Source organism: Colius striatus, chromosome 1 (genome assembly GCF_028858725.1).
Source record: "Colius striatus isolate bColStr4 chromosome 1, bColStr4.1.hap1, whole genome shotgun sequence".
In the NCBI taxonomy this organism is placed as follows: domain Eukaryota; kingdom Metazoa; phylum Chordata; class Aves; order Coliiformes; family Coliidae; genus Colius; species Colius striatus.
The window spans coordinates 192,390,894-192,411,054 of record NC_084759.1 but is presented as its reverse complement, the minus strand read 5'-3'; the positions used below and the strand labels follow the sequence as shown (position 1 = coordinate 192,411,054).

The 20,161-nt window shown below is 39.2% G+C and overlaps 1 protein-coding gene across 2 annotated transcripts in view; it reads left to right on the top strand.

Annotated features, from left to right (window-relative positions):
- The window catches only part of PRKAR2B (protein kinase cAMP-dependent type II regulatory subunit beta), an 88,072-nt gene that overhangs the window by 16,005 nt on the left and 51,906 nt on the right, over positions 1 to 20,161 (top strand). For both annotated transcript variants that reach the window (XM_061989056.1, XM_061989049.1), the window contains exon 2: positions 15,973 to 16,008. In XM_061989056.1, coding sequence (XP_061845040.1) covers positions 15,973 to 16,008 — 36 coding nt within the window. The remainder of the gene's footprint in view (positions 1 to 15,972; positions 16,009 to 20,161) is intronic.

Below are 20,161 nucleotides of genomic sequence, written 5' to 3'. Positions count from 1 at the left end.
CCTTCTACTCTGCCCTATTGAGGCCTTATCTGGAGTCCTGTGTCCAGTTTTGGGCTCCCCAGCTCAAGAGGGACAGAGAACTTCTGGAGAGAGTCCAGTGCAGGGCCACCAACATGATCAGGGGACTGGAGCATCTTCCTTAGGAGGAAAGGCTGTGGGATCTGAGACTGTTAAGCCTTGAGGAGACTGAGGGGGGAACCTCAATAATACTTAAAAGTATTTAAAAGGTGTCTGTCAAGAGGGTGAGGCATCCCTTTTTTCTGTAGTGTCCAGTGATAGGACAAGGGGTAATGGACAAAAGCTGGAATAAAAAAAAGTTCCACTTAAATTTAAGGAAAAACTTCTTTACTGTTCAGATGAGGGAGCCCTGGCACAGGCTGCTCAGGGAGGATGTAGAGTCTCCTTCTCTGGAGGTTTTCAAAACCCTCTTGGACATGTTCCTCTGTGACTTATCTAGATGTTTTTGTCGGGAGGCTGGATTAGATGATCTTTAGAGGTCCTTTGTAACCCCTACCCTTCTATGATTTGGTGTGATTTTGTGATTCAGTGATTCTTGCTCTTTCAATGTGGCATGGCCTGAGGAATAGGACATTTTTTCTGACGTTGTATGTCGGTAGTCTGATATGTAACGTGTCAAGCAGACTCATCCCTTAGGGTTTTTTCCTCCCTTTTTGATGCAGTCTTGAGCTTTCCTTTTTTTTTCCTGCTGTAAAAGGAGTAAAATTTCTTGAAAGGCAGTGAAGGTTGTAGGTTGACACAAGACAGGACAAGTATCACTTCAGCAGACAGAGTAGAGTTTCTGCTGTCTTCCCAGAGCAGAGTCTTAGCAAGACTCCAGATCTCCTGCTGCATCTGTTCGTATAGCTTTGTTCTGGCTCTCTATGCTTCTCTGTTCAGTGCCCAAATCTCAAATTATCTGTCCAGCTAGGTAAGCAGGCAGCACAAAAAAATGTGTATCAGACTTCTTGGATGGGTCTAGAGGGAAGGGATATTTGGGTCATGACCACACATGTTCTGCTGTATTTGATTTTTACTGTATTTCAGGTAATGATGTAATTATGAATGTAACTTTGCTAGGAAATCCAAACTCGAAGCACAGTAGTTCTTGGGCTTTTTTTTTTTTTTTCTAAAAAAAAAAAGCCTTCTGGTGGAAGACCACTATTTTATGCCAAGAGCTATTACATTGCCTGTTGACTAATCAGCCCGTTGGAGAGTTTTGTTATCAAGACTCATGGAAAGTTGGCGCTGGGTAGGAATCTCACAGATAGTTATGGAAGTCAGGGGAGCCTTCTCTAGCTCTGCTAGCCAGGAGCAGAACAAATGAGAGTGAAAGTGACTGTGATGCCGAAGGTTACTTATAACAGATGCAACTTTTTAAATGCTTCCCAAACTGTTGAGCAAAATGGAGTAGCACTGAAAAATCCACTGCTCACCATTGCATGTGATCCACAAGTAATGGAGTTGGAAGACATTACAGAGTCACAGAATGGTAGAGGTTGGAAGGGACCTCTAGAGATCATCTAGTCCAACTCCCCTGCAGAAGCAGGTTCACCTAGATCAGGTCACATAGGAACATGTTCAGGTGGGTCTTGAAGGCCTCCAAGAAAGGAGACTCCATAACCCCTCTGGGCAGCCTGTGCCAGGGCTCCCTCACCTGAACAGTGAAACAGTTTTTTCTTACATTCAAGTGGAACTTTTTGTGTTCTTCTTTTTGTGACCCCTTGTCCTGTTGCTAGCTACAATAGAAAACAAGGATGCCCCAACCTCCTGACACCTACCATTTAGATATCTGTAAATGTTAATAAGTTCTCAAGATCTTATTATGTCAATAAGACATAGTGGCATTTATCCTCATCAGAAAGGTCAGACAGTGTGGATTGGATGAGTGGACAGTAAGGTGGATTGAGAGCTTCATGACTGAAGACAGATCTTTGTGCTTTGTCCACCCCTTTTTGGGGGGTGTTTTTCAGGTGCTACCAGTAATCAGTAAACCACTAAAAAGTTAAGTATCACGCTTAGACAACAGAAGGTACTGAAGTAAATTGGTATCTGCATCTTCCTTTTACACCCCTAACCTCTCTTGCATAAGTAGATAGGATCTGGACAAAAAAGACATATCCTATTACCCTTCTCTAAGGTCTGTCCACACTGTGGGATCTCTCTGAACGCTTCATTCTCTTGAGAAATGAGTTATTTAGTCTCAAAGGCTTCATAATCAAGGCACAGGTACTGACTTGGTAAGAGGCAGTTTGAGAATAAAGACTAGATTTATAAAGGGGATACAAGTTGACAATATTTGGTGTCATTATGCACAAATTTTACCTTTGGGGCACAAAAATCTCCACACCAAGTTAGGCAAAAGAGTGCTCTATTCATTCTCTACATGTTGTCTGGACTATAATCCTGGAATGTTCTGGAGAAGTTCTGAATTGTTACCATGGAAGAGAAAACCAGTTTGAGATGAGTGCAGGACTGGAAAAAGAACCTAAATAAAGACATACCATATATATACTATGTTATTTTCTGTTGTTTGTGTCTTGGCACTGAGACAGTAACATAGAGCAAGCTTGAGTTTATGTTTGGTCATGGTCATACAAATGCTGGCACAGTTCTGTTGAGACTGAGTACAAGACAGAAACTGTGCTCTGCTGTGTATTATGCTGTTGATAAATATTATGTAGGTGCAACAATTCTGCATGCCTACATTTGTGAGGAGAGGGATAGCTGACAATGGGGTATCATGTTCCAAACATGAGAGTTAGCCATTCAAGGGAGAATTTCAGAATCAGGATGGTGATGATCATGGAGATGAGGTTCATCTTCTGTTTGCCCTTTGCTTGTTCAGTAGTTAGCCCTCATGAGGCAATGGGTGCAAGGGAGAATGCTGCCTGTCATTTGGAAAGTGGTTGTTCTTAATTGTCACTGTTCTTTACCTGTTGAATTCAGCAAATGACAGCCAGCTGTGCATTTTGGGAGATGTCATTTGTAAGATCCTCGGTTGATATCTTTCTGGGTAGCAGAAACATTATATAATGGACTTCGTTTGCATAAGTTTCTGCAGCTCTTCTGGCATTGTTGACAGGATGATGCGTCTATGCAGTGCTCATGTGGTTATCAACATGGAGAACAATAATCTGTTTTATTGCAAGCCATGGGAGCTCATTGTTGATAGATTTTTGCCGTTATGTGCAGACCTTCAGTTTGTCTGGCAGATTTCAAGATGGCTTCAGTAGCACTGGTGCCATGTCGACAGGCCAGTGTGTAGCTAACTCAAGATTAAGCCTGTGAAGATTTGTGGAGTCACTTATGTATTACTGTCACAAGGGATTCTTTGGTTGCCTTCTCTATCCTCTTCCTTGTCTCATAAAGCCATTCATGAAGGTCAACTGTGGATGTGGATAGTGGTTTTGACTGTCTGAAAGTGAGGTAAAGACTTGTATTATTAATGGTGAATCTGTATCTCACCTTTTCCCTGGAGTTATGTTTGCATGTTGTCTTGCATGTTTGCAAGAGTAAATGAGAGCAAGTATTGCAAGGTACCTAAGGCCCTGTGTTGAAGTGAGTGTAGTGACCAGCACCAGCTGTGCTTCATTCACTTGACCCTGAGAAATGGAAAGGCCAAATCATAGAAGGTACTTTGACTAACAGCTTCACCATAGGCCCTGACAGCTGCTTGCAGTAATTTAGCATTGCACATACATGGGAAGGGAAGTAATTTCTTTTTCCTTTTCTCTCCTCCTCCCTCTCCCTCTCCTATCTTTGGCTCAACCTCACAAATCTCAACATTGTAGTTTTTGGTAGCCTAGGCTTACGTGTTGCTGGTGTTATCCAGGCTTACAGCCTAAGATCATGGTGATTTACTAGACACAGAAAAATAAAACCTCAAACTATTCAAAACCCATTCTCAGAGACTACACTGACCTGTAAGGCATGAACTTGCAGAAGGTGTCAGCCACCAAGTGAAGTGACTCCAGTGGATGTGTTCCTAGCTGGAGGGAGGAAACAGGGCCTTTTTCATTTTGTTATTGTTTCAGTAGCTGTCGTTCTTGGCTGCCAGACAATAGACAGTTTATCTAATAGTGGGAAGTATATTATTTGTAGGCTGTTAAACCAATGAAACATGTGACCAGAAAATGGGTGATGTGCTCTGCCTGTGGACTGTGTTAGATGTTTTATCAGTCAGCATGCTGGAGTCAGGAAGCACCATCCTGTTTGACAGTAGTGTAGTTATGAAGCTGCTTCTGTGTGGCAGGAGTGAGGATGGAATAATGCTCAAGTGCTTCTCTTTTTGACCGTCACTGTTCTAATTAGATACTTATATATATTTGGGGTTTTTTTAAATTTTTTCTTTTTCTGAAACAGTCTCAATGCCAGTTTTTCTCGTCATATTAAGGCAATTACGCTTTTTTTTTCCCTTCAGAGTCTCTGTACACTCTGATGAGGTACACCTCTCAGCCTTTCTCCAAAACCAAGTGGGAAAATATGTTTCGCCTCATGATCTGAAAGCTAACAAAATTGTCTATTTTAGTTCGACTAGCTGAGAATTAATTATCATGGATGCAGGAGAAACTCCTGTTAAGTACGTAATGTTCTTAAAATATGCAAACTTTAAAATACACTTCAAAATCTTAAATTTCACCAAGCAATGAATGAACAGGCAGTACAAATTGCAGATTGTACGTGTTCATCTATTCCTTCATCAAGGTGCTTTCTACCACACCTTTCTGCCAAGGTAGTCCTAGGAAGCAGGCAGAGACTTTGTATAAAATCTTAACTTCAGAAAGTTGGAATGGTGTTTGCCCGTGTGGGATTTGTTGTAATAACCTAATGGCAAAGTGACAAGAACATGAATAATAGTAGGAAAGCCTGAGTCTTAAAAGGTTTGAGGCTTTGGGCTAAACATGGGTAGTGTGAACGTGTATGGGAGAAAGCAGTTATGTTCACAGTTGTTAAACCATATAAGATACATGAGATAATTATAAACTCTACACAAAGGTGTACTCCCTCGGAGAAGAATACTGACAGCCATGACATCTTCTCCAACCCACTGCCATCAGTGAGATTGCAACATTGTTCCTTTGTAAAAAATATATCTTGCGGGTACTGTCAGGAGACAAGAGATGTAGGCCAAAATTTTGTAAAGAAGAGAGCCTAAAGGACTGTTATGTAATGGTTAAAGATAAGGAACTCAGGAGGATAGGTCACTCTTGTAAAATCTGGGGTGGTCTAGTTTGCAGTTTGACAGAAGTATTGATTCAAGGACGAGTACAGATTATTCTTTGTCATATGAGGTGGTGATCCTGAAGCCTAATGTCATATAAAATGTCGATTTGATAGTTGTACAGATGAGCAGCACCAGCCAACTGATTTGGGCATTGCTGGTAAAGCTTTAGCAGAATGACCAGTTTTTCTCCTGATCTGATAGGGAACATGCATGCATTAGTAAATAGGCTTCAGGCAGCAAAATTAGACAGCAGAAAAAAACATGAAATTGGATCTAAATGCCTATGCTGCAGTGTTAGAAAGCAAATAACCATAATGTTCTTAAAATAGCTTATGAAATTTCAAGTGGAAAGAAGCCATTTACAGATGATAAGAAGATAAAAGCATTACTGACGTTTTGTATCAGATGGGGTTTACTAGCAGTTGTAAACTACGCTATGGCTATATTAGAATATTTATTGGAGATGGTAAGAAATTGCTTACCAAAGAGGAATGTTCCTACAGGTGATGTTGGAGTATAGTGATCATGTTAGAAAAACAAACTAAAAAACTCCCTCCTACTTTGCTAGACAGAAATAGGCAATTTGGTAAATGGTACAAAATGGAGAGAAAGAAAAATGGGATCTATAGGTGGTGACCAAGTTAAAGCAACACTGCAGGTCTTGGCTTTTGTCTGTGTGGGAAGGCTTGAGGCTTTGTAGTCCCAGGAAGGCTGACCTCCCTCATACATGTATTCTGTTGGTATTTTTAGTCTCAATTTCATATTCCCTTTTTGATTTAAAAATATATTTTTAATAGATTCAAAATGGTGGGTAGAAACCTTTTCATATAGACACCACTCATTTTCATCAGATGTATGGAGTAACCTGAGGTTATGGCAGGACCTCTGCAGGACGAGAGGTGAATCTCTTCAGCTTGTGCCTAGACAAATTCTAGCACAAATTTGTTGCAGCCTGTAGTATTAACTGAGGATTAGAAATATGGCTGGGAATGATTTGCATTTGGGGTTTTTTTTGTCCCTCTTATCTAGATGACGTTACTTTTAGTGAGATAATGCCTAAGTGTAGTGGTGACAATCAATGATGAATTTCAAAGGGGAAACATGCTCAATGTGGTGTGCAGCAGTGTCTAACAATGCACATTTGTGTTACAAAAACTCAGTGCAGCAATGTCTTCACTTAACACTTATGTTCTAACATTAATCTGAAAAAGTGATAGATTTAAAAATAAAGTTTAAAAAACTCCAGATTTTGTATGAGCTACTTGGGTGGGCAAAGTCAATATTGTCTCTAAGAGCAGTGTATCATATCCATTAACGGGCTGTGATGGCCCATTTCACTGTGTTGGGTCACTGCTCTAACACATCAGACAGGAATCTTATCTTTTTCTTTTCAATGTTAGTTAGTATGTACGGGATCAATTAGCCATAAGAGCTAAAATCTCTTAACGGATCAAGTGAGGAAGATTACTTTGACTCTCTTTCAAGATTTGTGTTATGGCAGGTTAAATAGCCAGCCAACTTGTGGCATAATGACTGGCTATATGTACACATCAAAACGTGACCATGATAGTGTACTGCTCCATGGTAGCTTTTTAAAAACAAATATATTTAACATCAATGCTAGTTACAACCTGGAAATAGTGTAAAAATCCTGAAAGAATATTTTAGATTCCATGTTTGTTTTCAGGGACCTAATTTATACACTGCTGTTTTCCTGATACTGTAGTGATACATTGAACGTAGAGTTTCCATCTTCAGCACAGCAAAATCTAAGGTATTTATCCACATATGCATGTTTTTGGATAATGACATCTTAATAATCAATGAATTAATTTGCCAAAAATTTTACTGAGCTTTTTTGATGTGAATGATCAAATCAAGCTTTTGGGGTTTTGAAGAAATAATGTGTGTCTTGTTACTGTACAGTCATCAGAGAGAGGTGAGGTGGGAGATCTTGCTGTTTGGTTTTAGTGTGAAGTCGCAACTTGTGTGTATCACCTGGGAGATTCATGTTAGTATGTGGAACGAAATAATAAAAGAAGAGCAGCTTACTTCCTGGCTGGTGTTGGCAACTTTTTTTTTTTCAAGGATAGTTTATGTGTTTGTAAGAATAAGTTACTGGAATTCTTCATTATGGCTTCCTTTGAGGGTTATCCTAAAAGACCACAGAATTCTGTGCAGCTCTTGGAAGTGTGTGATGTTGAGTTCGAAAAGGGGCAATCCTCGTGTACTATCACGCAACTCCAGAGGAGCTCCAGAGCCAAATCACAAGGAGCACAAAGCAATTAACTGGTCTGGTTTTCAAGTGATTGTAAGTGTCAGACTTTCCCAGCTTTCTTGAAAAACTGATTTTCCAAACAGAAAAAAAGGAAAAGTTAATCTGTAGAGCCAATAAAAATCTCAACATTTGGCTGTAACTGTAGTTTATTTTGTTGCATATTATAAAAATAGGGATAGCAGGATATTCTGGTTTCTGTATATTTTTATTCTTTTACAGATGTGTTGATGTCTTTAGAAACAGGAATAGTTATATATATATTTGTTGTGGTACAGAGGGTTTTGTAATCTGTAGATGTAATTTTGAATTTCAAAAATAATTTTAGAGCATCCCATCTGATGTAGCTATTTTCTGTCCCCAGCATCTCCTTTCCTTGCAACAGCCAAATTATTCTCTCTCGCTTTTTCTCCCAGTAGCACATAAATACTATGGTAGTTAGTACTGCCACCGTACCATTGTTTCTTCCTCATCCTGGGCTTTCTCAGTCAATGGAACTCTGTCAAAGTGTGCATTCACTCCATGCCTCACTGCCTGCATTCTGCCTGTGTATATATGAGAGTGTGTACATGGCTGCATTCTGCCTCCCCAGGTACATACAGCTGTGACTCCTTAGGGAGCACTCTTCCTAAGAACACATACTTGCAACCCTTCCAGCAACGCACTCTTTTTTTGGATGGAGCCAGATACCTCTCTCTGCAGATCCTACACTTTGAGGTGCTGTGGGTTTTCCTTACTAAGGAAGATTAGTGTTTTGGAGTTGACTTTAGGTTCTCATGAGATGTTAAGGTTTGTTTATTGGAAAATTTGGTGGCAGCGTTGCTGTCTGAACTTTTGGGATCTTTGTCCAAGTGTTACAGGATGCACCAGTGTGGCCATAATTTACCCTTTCTCCTTGTGTAAAGGCCCAGCCCATGTACTGGTCCTGAATTTTGGTTTTGATAAAAAGTTGAGTTTTGAGACTGACTTGTTTGGTGAGTGAAACAATAAAATATCTTGCATATTTCATCATTAAAACATTACTGTTGCTGCTAAATGTCTAGAAATTGAAGCATACTAGCTTTCTAAATAAGCTATGCTCAGTCTAACTGCTGTATTGCAAGGGCTGTTTGTTTGTTTTCTGAATAATAGTTGTTTATTCCCTGGGCACATCCCCTCTCCTCATTCCTCAGTCATCACAGCTTTTCACAGAAAAAAGACAAGATCTGTTCTCCATAGACCTGACAACTCTCTCCTTTGTCAGTCATTTCTTCAAAGTGTCAATGAATGTACCAATCAAAGTCTGGTAACTAGAAGGAAGTTCTTCAGAGTGAAGTGAACCATTTCTAAAGTTATTCCAACTGTAACAAATTTTTAAAGGAAATAGAGGTCTATATTGCACAGTTTTGTTACATAAGTTACGTAATTTCATTTAACTTTACTAGCTTGATTCCTTGATTTTATCATCTTCCTAAATCTGTGTTCTAGTACTATTTAATATTTGCAGATTCTAAGCAAGATAACACCATGTACCTTGACCTTGGGTATGATACTGACTGTAAATACAATCAGCTGTTAACCATTCACAAGTAAATTACCTGTTGTGGACAGTCTGTGCCATTGTGGTTGCGGATTATCTGTGCCACTGCTGCCCGTGCTGGTAGTGCTGCACAAGCATAGCTGAGTTGCTTTGAGAGCCAGCTCCAGCACAGCCCTATAGCTGCCCCTGTCAGAGGGCAACTTGAGTGCCTCCATGATATACCTTCAGAACTCAGCACAGAGGCATCAGGCTGGAGTTAGTTTTGGGAAGGTGGTTTTGTCAGCCTGGGCTTGGCACCAGCTGTGCTGAACCTCCCAGCAGTGCTGGGAGAGGTGGGCATGCTGCTGCTGTGCCAGATGAGGGTGAGGGCGCACAAGGTGGTGGCAGTGCTAGTGCTTCTCCTGCTCTCCTTGAGATTTTGTGGGGCCTAACCAGTGTGAAGGTACATAACATCATTGTATTATATCTGTCTCAACCTGTGAGTGCTCTGAAATAATCTTTCTACCTGGCATAACCCTGAACTAAAGTGAAAGTTTCCTGTGATGGACAGAAATTAGAGGGGCTCCAAATTATTGCTGCTATTATTATTCATGATGTTCCTGTCTGTCATTGTCCAGGATAATGGGGAGTTAACAGTATTTCATCCACTTGGGACATAAAGATATAAGTCTAAGCATGTATTTTAGAGAGGCATTCATTTAAACTTGATTTTTTGCTTGTTCAGATTAGTTCAGTCTAATTAATAATCTGTTTATGAAAGAAGGCAAGTGAATGTTGACCTCTGAGAAGTAGGTGAGCTTGGAACTGAAAAGGTGGAGTCCATAACGCCTGTGATGCTGGATTGAGAGACCAAAGCCAATTGTATGAGGTTCAACAAGGCTGAGCGCCAGGTCCTGTACTTGGGCCACAGAAACCCCATGCGACACTACAGGCTTGGGGATGTGTGACTGGAGAGTTGTCACAAAGAAAAGGACATAGGGGTGTTAATTGACAAACAGCTGAATAGGAGCCAGCACAGTGTGCCCATGAAGGCCAATGGCATCCTGGCTTGTGTCAGAAATAGTTTAATCAGCCAGACCAGGGCAGTGACTGTCTGTCTGCACTAGGTGCTGGTGAGGCTGCATCTCAAATACTGTGTTCAGTTCTGGCCCCTTCACTACAAGAAGGACATGTTGGTGCTGGAAACTGTCCAGAGATGGGTAACAAAGTTGGTGAAGGTTCTGGAGAAAAGTCTTATCAGGAGCAACTGAGGGAGCTGGGGATGTTTAGCTTTGAGAAGAGGAGGCTGAGAGGAGACATGATCACTCTCTACAGCTACTTGAAATGGAGCTGAAACAAGGTGGGGATCGATCTCTCCAGTAATGAATGATAGCACATGAGGAAATGGGCTCAAGATGTGCCAGAGGAGATTTAGATTGGAGACTAGGAAGAACTTTTTTGCTGAGAGGGTTATTAAGCATTGGAACAGGCTGCCCAGGAAGGTGATGGAGTCACCATCCCTAGAGATATTCAAAAGATGCAGAGATGAGGTGCTGAAGGAACATGGTTTAGTTTAATGATGGGCTTATCAGTGTGAGGTTATTGGTTGGACTTGATCTTAAAGTTTTTTTCCAACTGTAATGAATCTATGATGCTCATTGCTTGAAACTTGGCCTGATATATGATTGAAAAAAATACATAAACCAGGAATAACTCATCTGAAGTCACTAAAGTTAAACTGTATAAAATCATGTGGTGTAATGAGAACAGGTTCTTAATCTCTTGTTGAAATCTGGGCTATGTTTAACCCATTGATCTCAGTGAGGTCCTTGACAGTTCTATCCTATTGAGGGTATTTGTCTGACTTCAGTTTCATAACCACATTTGAGGCATTTGCGTCTTCCATGCAAGCATGACACACTGTGGTGCAGATATACCTTAAAGGGTAGACACAGATATGTTAGTAGTATTCCTAGGTGGACATGCTTCTGCAGGGGTATTGGACTAGATGATCTCTAGAGATCTCTTCCAACCTCTACCAGTCTATGATTCCTGCTTTGTAAACAGAGATGTTTTTCTGGGCACTGTGAGCTGGCAAATTCTAGGGCTTTAGACATGTAATGACTGAATTAATTAGTGTTTGGTTGATTGGGGGTTTTTTTTTGTTTTTTTTTTTTTTTAAGAGAGTTTAGCCATTTGCCCTATGAAGAAATGACAGTGGCTAATTGAAAGTGAGACTTCTGGAAAGTGTCCCGATTTTTCCTAATACGGAAGATTAACCACTAATCTCCTGCCAACCCTTGTCACTCATCGCAGACATTTTGACTTTGTGTATTTTGGTCTAAAAGAACATTGCCTTGAATTGCCATCAATGTGACCTGAGCAGTCTCCTGATGGTCTCTGTCCATCGGAGTGGCTGCAGGTTGCTGTATGTGCTCAGCCTGGTTCTGGCACACGTGGGGTCCCACACTCTGCAACACAGCCCAGGGCTGTGTATTTGTCTTGGTTTGCAGGTCTGCAGAAGGCACCAGTTTACTGGTCTGGTTGTCAGAGTGTGCTTGATTACCTCCTTAGAAGTCCCAGTAAGCAGAGCCTCTTGTTAAATCTCAGACAGTCCCTGACTTCTTAGGAAGGCTGCGTATATAACGTCTGTGACATGTACCGCTTCTTATATTAGTGGCACAAGAATCTCTGACGTTTTGGAAGCAGACTTGACTTTGAGACTTAAATTTGTACCTTACAATAAAGGACAGCTAAAGCTGTCAGAACAAGTTAGAGGATGCCCAGCTATGGATCCTTAGTATTACCTTCTTAGCCTTGGTGCTCTGCAAACAAACCCATAGACTCGCATTTCCACCTCTGCTTACAAAATTATGCAGCTTTTATGGTCTATTTCCAGATGACTTTTTAATGCTCATAAAGAACAGTATGAGAGATAAAGTATAGTGGGGAAAGGAGCAATGGTAAGTTGTTGAACAATGGAAAACTTTTTAATCCACGTTTCCTGTAGTTTGCTGTTGTTTTTACACCCTATATTCTTGATCAATATATACATTAAAACACTTCTACCTCTTTTGATCATTTAATGGTTATTTCTATTTGTTTATTTGATCTGTATTGACAAAATACTTTAAAAACTCTACTTTTGTACAGTCCTCTGAGCAAGGATTTGCAAACATGAATTTTCAGTCACCAGCAGGTAACATTTTAGATGGTGGAATTCTCTTTTGTGTAACGTTACCAACAAAACAATTGTAGGATGTCACATAAGAATTGATGACTCACATGGTCTCAAATGTAAATTTAATCGAAACCTCTTCAGGATACAGACCGTTGTAATGTCTCTTCCCTCCACCCCCCTCCCCCTTTATTTATTTTCCCCTATGTAATTTTGTAATAGATTTTGTTTGAGACAAACTAGAACATGAAGAGTCATGCTTTAATATTATAGTGATACAGTCCACTTGAACAAGGTCATCTGCACACATCAGTACCTTACTCAGTTGTGGTGCAATACTCTTCCTCTTACTCTAGAAAAAGATCAAATGTCACTTGACATGTTCTGAATGTGTCTACTGCCAGTTTACCCTTTACTATGAAAAAATCCTGGATTTTGCAATGACCAGCTTTTGCAATCCATGTGTTTTGCTCCTTTTACATTTTGGACAAGTCTGGGAGGGGTGGGTGTGTGTGTAGCTGTAAGTTACTGTAAGCAGGTCTTCTTCTAGCAAGTTGTTTTTACTGGATCATCCTGAGCAACCAAACCTCTGTACAATGTCACTATAAACTTTAAGATAACGTGTGCTTTTGCTATAGGGTTAACTTCAATAGCCACATAGATATTGCCTCAAACCCATTCCCCTCCTGAGTTTACTCTCGTGTGTGGAGTTGTGAACTTATGTGTGTCAGCAGTGTTGCGCGGGGGATGTTGTCAGGAATGGGGTAGTCCTCTGAGAAGGCTACCTGGGATTCTGATGGTAGGGAGCAGTCCCTGGGCAGCCTACAGAGCCCACCAGCTGCTTGCAGGCACAGCTGGGAGGAGAGTGGGGGTGTTGGTGAGCAGCTGCAGCAGTGGGTGGGATGCACAGAACCCATGCACTGCTTCTTGTGCATAGGGCTTGAACTCATAGGTGCGAGTGCAATGTCCCTGTGGCCTGTGAGCAGGATTTCAAAGCAGCCCTCATAGTTTAGACTGTTGGTGTGATACTCTGAGTGCCACTTTCACTTGAACCCTGTGAATCAGGAGAGTCATTTCAGTCCAAACTGAAGAGTCAGCCTACCCCAGAACTCACTAAGGACAGTGGCTAATAAAAGATATCCAGGGAAGATGATAAGCACAGACAGAGCAAGTAGTATGTCTTCCCTGGAATTGCCTTGCTGCTCCTGATAGTCTGTGGCTCCAGGAGGAGTGTTTAATATCCTTCATTGAATATTTCTGCCATTGATTTGTCCATTTGTTTCTGAGCCAAGACTTTCACCTCTGGATGTGTTTGAAAGAGATTTTTTTAATTTTTTTTTTTTTTTTAATGGCCTCAGCAAAATGCTTCTTAGACTTTCTTTTGCCCACCTTACAATGTTTATCTTGCCAACCATTTGGTTGATAATGCATCTGCTTTGTAACGAAAGTACCAGCTAGGTTTCTGTAAGGCTGATTCTATGAGACCTTCTAGTAAGCTAATGCCTTCATCCTGGGCACCAAAAGTACACTGCATTTTCTATAAGAGAAATAGAGTAGTACAGCTTGCTCCATAGCAAAGAACCATAGCTGCTGCTTCTGAATCTCCCTGTAACACATTTGGATGACCTTCACAAAATCCCAGTCTGGGGAGGAAGGATTTTGCCTGGTTGCAGCTCAAACAGTGATTATTGACATAAGCTCAAAAATAGTTGCTTATCAAGGTTCTGACATTTCTTGCAATGTTTTTTCCTTTTTGTTCCCTAACAGTAAATAATTTTTAAAGTTTATTACAAAATAGATTAAGCTCCTTGTAGCCAAATAAAAGAGTGAATTTAGAAGTACACAGCTGGAACTAGATGGAAAATGACTTCTCTTTGATAGTCCAGGTAACTTGTATCAGAGAGAAGTAGTCTCTGAATTATGTTAGTTTCATATTAGATATTGATTTTTAATGTTGTTTAATTGTTTGTGTTGGTAAAATGTGCAGAGGTAGCTGTCTGGAGGAGTTAAGTCTTTTTATCTTCAGATAATGTACAGAACTGACAGGCAAAGCCAAATACCCTCCCTGAGTCTGGGGAAGCCTTTAGAATCAGAGCAGAGCACTATTTTATGGAGTTTTTTTGTTAAAAAAAGTCAGATTCTGATTTATATTTTTAAATGAGCACATCTGCTGAGAGTTGCTGTTAATTTACACATTGGAGGTAGCAGCTCAGCTGTCTGATGGGGACAGTCATGACTAGCGTTCTGAAATTAATTTCTCCTGTAACCCTAGTGAAAAAATGAACAGTTTTGAGGAGCGAAACAGCTCCTTTTATTACAAAACAGTAGTTCAATAAAATATGGCGTCTGCTCTGATAAAAATGTGCCTAAATGTCTGGTCTTTCAAAAGGAAAAAAATGCTGGGAAGAATTAGAATTCACGTTTAAAATAACTTTGCTGGTTTTGTTACTATCTTGTTTATTTATATGTATGTTTAGGAGCTGGGGTAGCTTGTTCACCAGAGCTTTTCTTGCTCATCACTAGCACTATGAACCACTGCAGCCGAGTTTCCCAGTGTATTTCTTGCCACTTGGACCTGTCATTGCTGTATGCACTTGCACAAACCATCTACAACTGTGGTTTATAAATTGTAGCTTTGCTCTCTTTTGGTTTTTGTTTTGTTTTTTTTTTTTTTTCCTCCCCAAAGTAATAAAAAGTCACTTTGTGTCTCAAGCTATCACTGTCTCTCTTGTTTTCTCAGCATTTTTTAAAATCTTGACTTAGATGTTCAAGAAATGACATACAATCCCCAGGTAAAATTAAGTGGGGTAAAAAGTTTAATTTTTTTCATTTTTCAATTCTATGTAAACATTAAAAGCAATTTTTAAGGTTGAATGTTAATAAGCACTGTAGGGGCATACATTTTTTATGAGGCCGCTGCCCATGTTTTAAATTAGGTCATTCAGATTTTCTTCTTAGTGTTTATTCCAGCACTTAATGTATCACATGAAAGTAGAGTTCAAGACCAGTGTTTTACACTAATTAGAAGCAGACTGAAGGTTGCATTTGGAAGGCAAAACAGAAAACTGTATTTATCTATTTTATCTCTAGTAGCTCTTGAAGGAAACTAGTAAACCTGGAAATGAAATAGAGGCATAACTGTGTGCTCTAACATGTGTGTTGCAATCTCTCCCAGTTGGAAACAAAACAGGAGTCTGATTCCAAATGTTTGCAATATGCAGTTGGAGATTTCCCAAGGTGGCACTATAAGTCATTTGCACTGCAAAACTGGATTTTGGGAGGGGATTGGCATGATTGTTGACTTACCCAAGCAGTTCTAAAGGTTAGTCAAAGCAAAAGTTGATCTTTCAGATGGGATTGCAGAATAGTCTTCTTTTTCTATAGGAGCATCTTTGGTGCCAGATTTCTAGTAGGTACATTTTGTAGAAATAAAATTACATTTATTTTATGTCTTGTGGTTTGTTTGTTTTTTTTTTAATCCATATATCTGCTTCATTATTTGCAAGATGCCAATTTTTGTGCGGATCTAAGTGTCTCAGTCAGTGATGAACAACAATGAGTAACAGTAACTCTTAAGAAGCTGAAAATAGTCCTGAAAGTTTACTGGTTACTATCTACCCTGTCTCTTGCAAAGCTGTTTTAAAGTTTAAGTGTGTAGCAGGTTTCTATAAAGATACAAAAATAGTGGTCAACAGGTATTTATGGTTGTAGCACCTTGAATAGAGTGCATCATTGTTATGTTTAAAGTAGCTTAGATTATTCCAAAAAGAATCTAACCAAACTGTGTTTTCTTTCAGCTCCAGCAATAAACCGATTCACCAGACGGGCATCAGGTAAGTTGGATGAAGTTGCATGTTTTATTGGTCTACATAACAGTGGAAACGTAACACTGACAGTGATTGTGATGTAAAATATAATGTGCTCTTTGTCAGGTTTCTTTAAAGATGACTGACTTAGGTTAACCTTAAATTTGTTACCTGTTTTACTGAAAAATGTACCCAAGGTTTCAGGTCACAGAACTTGCATGAAGCCTTCTTGTTGCTGTGGAATTTATGAAAAACCTGAGCTTTTATTTTTTTCCCTTTAAAGCAAATAATTTTAGTCCTAACAGTATGTCGTGGTACACAGTACTGAGCTTTGAAAGCAAGAACTGAATGTAATCTGATGCAGGGCTGTCTCACTTCACAAACTGCCTGGAATAGCAATTTGGCGATCATCTATGCATGCAAAAATCTACCACCGTGCTAGAAATCTGTGTTTTTCAAAACTGAGCTGATTTGTGTATGTAGTGTGTTGCTCTGCTGTGCTGAGCTGGCAGATGGGGTCCTAGAAGCAGCGTTGCTGTGGTGGTGGTGGGGGGGGATGTTGTGTGCCTGCATACCTTGGTGATGACTTCTTTAATCTAACTTAATTAATTCTGGCTCAAAGGACCACTTACCTTATTCCATTACAGGTAACAGATCCCTCCAAATTACGTATGATTAAAAATTAATTACAAATTAATTTATTCTTGGCTCCTCCTTATTGTTCCACTGCATTGTAGCTTTTAGGCTTAATTTTTGAAGACTTTTTCTCCTAAAGTATGAGGTCCAGAACCTAAGTTTTACTTGTTTGAAATACTATGAATCTGAAAGTGGGGTGTAAGAGCCACCTCTAAATGTAATGAGATTCATGATTGACTCGTAACAGTCAGCAGAGCAGGAGATGTGAGCTGTTTCTAGGCATTTTAGTATGCTAAGTTTAAAATATAACTCTAAAACATTTTGTGTTTTCAACTGCAGATCATTTTTTAGTAAATGCAATGAAGTTTGTATTCCATAATGCAGTAAGTCTGTCCAGACTTGTAATTTTGCTAGTGATGACCTCAGTCAGATAATTTCTTGTCAACATAACAATATTAGTGGAGATCCTGGGGGTTTCTGTATAGAAAAATGGAGTTTTGCATTTGCAGGATTGGTGCATAGCATATGTGGCACAAAGTAAGAAAATGTAATGAATTCCAAATATTCTCATATTTTAAGTAATGATAATACTTCATGAGGTACCGTAGCATGAAGTGAAAGGAATGATTCATTAACTAGCTCTCAGTAACAGTGAGCAGGGCTTTATGCAAATTACATTGGGTGTTTTAAGGAAACTTTTACTGTGACTGATTGATAGCTGACTTTAATGAATGCAGTCTTTATAACAGATGTGTGATAAGTTTTGAATTTCAATAGAAGATTTTGATTGTTTGAGAAGCTAATACTTGTTCAGGAAAAAAGTCAGTTATTTTTAATGTTCTTTAAAAGGAAATGGAAAACATGTTAGAAGCTTGATTTTTTTGCACAATTAATGGGGAAATAATTTGTGTGGGCAATTAATATTTCATGTGTTTTGGTCTGGTTGTGGAGACATAACCCAGAGTTATGTTAGGTAGTGTAATATATGGTACGGTCCAGATGTAAATTATGTGAATACATTTCAAGCTGGAACAAGATAATGCTGCAGTCTTACTGTGTGTACTGTTTTATTAGGTTTCTGGCAGCTTTAATAGTCAAAATAATTATTTTCCAAACAAGAAGGCCCATGAAGGGTGATAGTTCATACTTCCTAAATACTAAATGACTACTGGAGAGGTATAGTACATTTAGGAAACCTGACTGATAAAATAAAAAAATGAGAATACAGATTATGTTGATAATACAAATATTTTACAGGAATGTTTGCAGTCCTAACTGTATTTTTACATTTTTGGGGTTTTTTTTAAATTAAGCAATTGTTTGGGTTCATTAAGGTAGTCGAGGGACCTTGCAAGTGGCAAAGCCAGATATTAGTTTTGTGCTTGGTAGCTTAATAGCATTCTGTATTTGCAGTTGAATCTATTATTTAGGAAATGAGAGGCTGTCCAAATGAAATGTGGGTGTGTTTTCTCAAATATGGATTTATCTTCATTTTAGGCTGTTTAGCTAAGAGCTATTTAAAATTTTGCAGTGTGCAAGATTGTTCGTTCTTGAGTGGTTTTGAAAATATGCTTCTGACAAACATTACTCCAAGTGAATTCAAAGAGTTACTACACCACATGATTCATGTTGCATTTGATCTAGTGATACTGTAGGCTGATTCTGAGAGTGATTTTAGGGTTCCTATATTTGTCTCTCCTCTGCCCATAGGCTATCTTAGCTTCCCTTGCATAGACCTTGGAATTGTGCTGCCTCAGGGTGCATTGATTTAAGGAAAAGAGAAATGCAGGGTTTTTCAGTGTATTGATTTTCATTTGGTCTCCAACTGACCTGTGCTGTGGCTCTGAAAGAAGTGTATCTGAGAGTTAGTAACGGCTGCCTTTAGCCAGTGGTGGGATGGAGAAAGCTCTGAACTACTGTCATCAGAGGTAAAGCATCCAATGATATCTGCAGCAAAGGCTCCTAGACTCTTCTGGTAACAGCTGTTTCTTGAGCTCTTGCAATGATAAGCAGGATGAAGGCAGAAATTTCTTTGCAAAGAACAATAATTTTCTACAGTGGATATCTTGATTTTGATGGTTCTTTGGATAATGCCTAGTATTTTACTTGTTGGCATAAGATACAGTTATTTTTCCTAACTGAACTAGAAATTAAGCAGCCAGAGTTTAATTGCTGAAAACAATGTAGTGAGGCATTTATTATTTAACAGCTGTTCCTGTCAACATGCTGTGAATGTATTAATATACTGTCATTGGTATGTAGAAGAGAAATGCGTAAGTAAGCTAGGAGCCATTAATTGTACTTGAATATCAATTCTTAAAATGTATTGAGCTCCCTAATTTCGTATCTCTTCTGTGTGGTTATGGTTCTGTATATATGCAATGTGTGCTCTATATGTGAAATACACACACACTGTAGTGCTGATGACGTAGCTACTTATGGGCTAGTTAAGAATGCACTCCATTGTTCTAGGCTATGCACAAAGAATAATAGATATCATAGACTTAAATTAAAAAGTCTAGCAAGAAAAGGAGAGATTAAAAACACTTTATAAAGTTAGTATGAACAATGAGACAGCTGTAAGTAGTTAATCCTTAATTTTTTCTTTAAAATCTAGTGGGACTGAGATGAAGAGAAAGGAGGAAAACTGTTGAGGCAATCAATAGACTTGGATGAGAAGAAAAGGGGTCATGGAGGTAGAAGCAGCATGAAGTGGAAGAGAAAGCTGTATGTTCAGGAGGCGAAAAATGAATGGAAATTCCCGATCAAGCTGAGATAGCCAAGAGGTGCGTCTTCCAAGTACAGATAGATACTTTCTTGCTATGGATAGGATTAGTTTTCACTTATTCAAGTGTGAGATGCCTAGAGATGGAAAGCTAATATAGTTCTATCTGTTAGCAGAAGCATTGGGTTTCTGCTTTTCAGCATCTTGAGATAGATAAACAAGTAAATTACCTCATTAAATTCTGGCAGGAGTTTAGAATAATGCAACGAAATCAGCATGGGTTTGCTACAAAATGAGCTTAAATTTATACTTGATAGATACCATTTGTGGAGGCTGTTTATACCCATTTACCAGTATTATCTACAAATGTATAATATTTTCTTAATTAAGAAATAGATAACAATCTATGAAGTCACTTCAGTTGTGTATCTGCTTAAGCTTCTGAAAGCATGAAGAGAACTTAATTGAGGTTGCTGTGAGATAGCCTTCTTAAGCGAAGAAGAACTGGTAGGTAGGCTTCAGGGTGTCTGAGGCTTCTCTTATTAACAAAAGAGATCTTCCTCTCCCCTAAACGATATCTGACTTCAAAGTCCGACTTTTGTCCAGTGGAAAGAAAATAAATGAAGTTTTAAACATTATCCTTCTAATGAAATGGGAAAGAGAAGTAGTTTTACCTATTTGCTAGCTTCTCCACAAAGCTCTAACTAAAGCTAATTTAAACATAGTCAACAGGCAGAGTACATCAGCACTGAAGCTCTAGGGAGAAACTGGTTTAGGTATATCTGGAATAAACTTGCTATCAAGGAGATACCAACATCC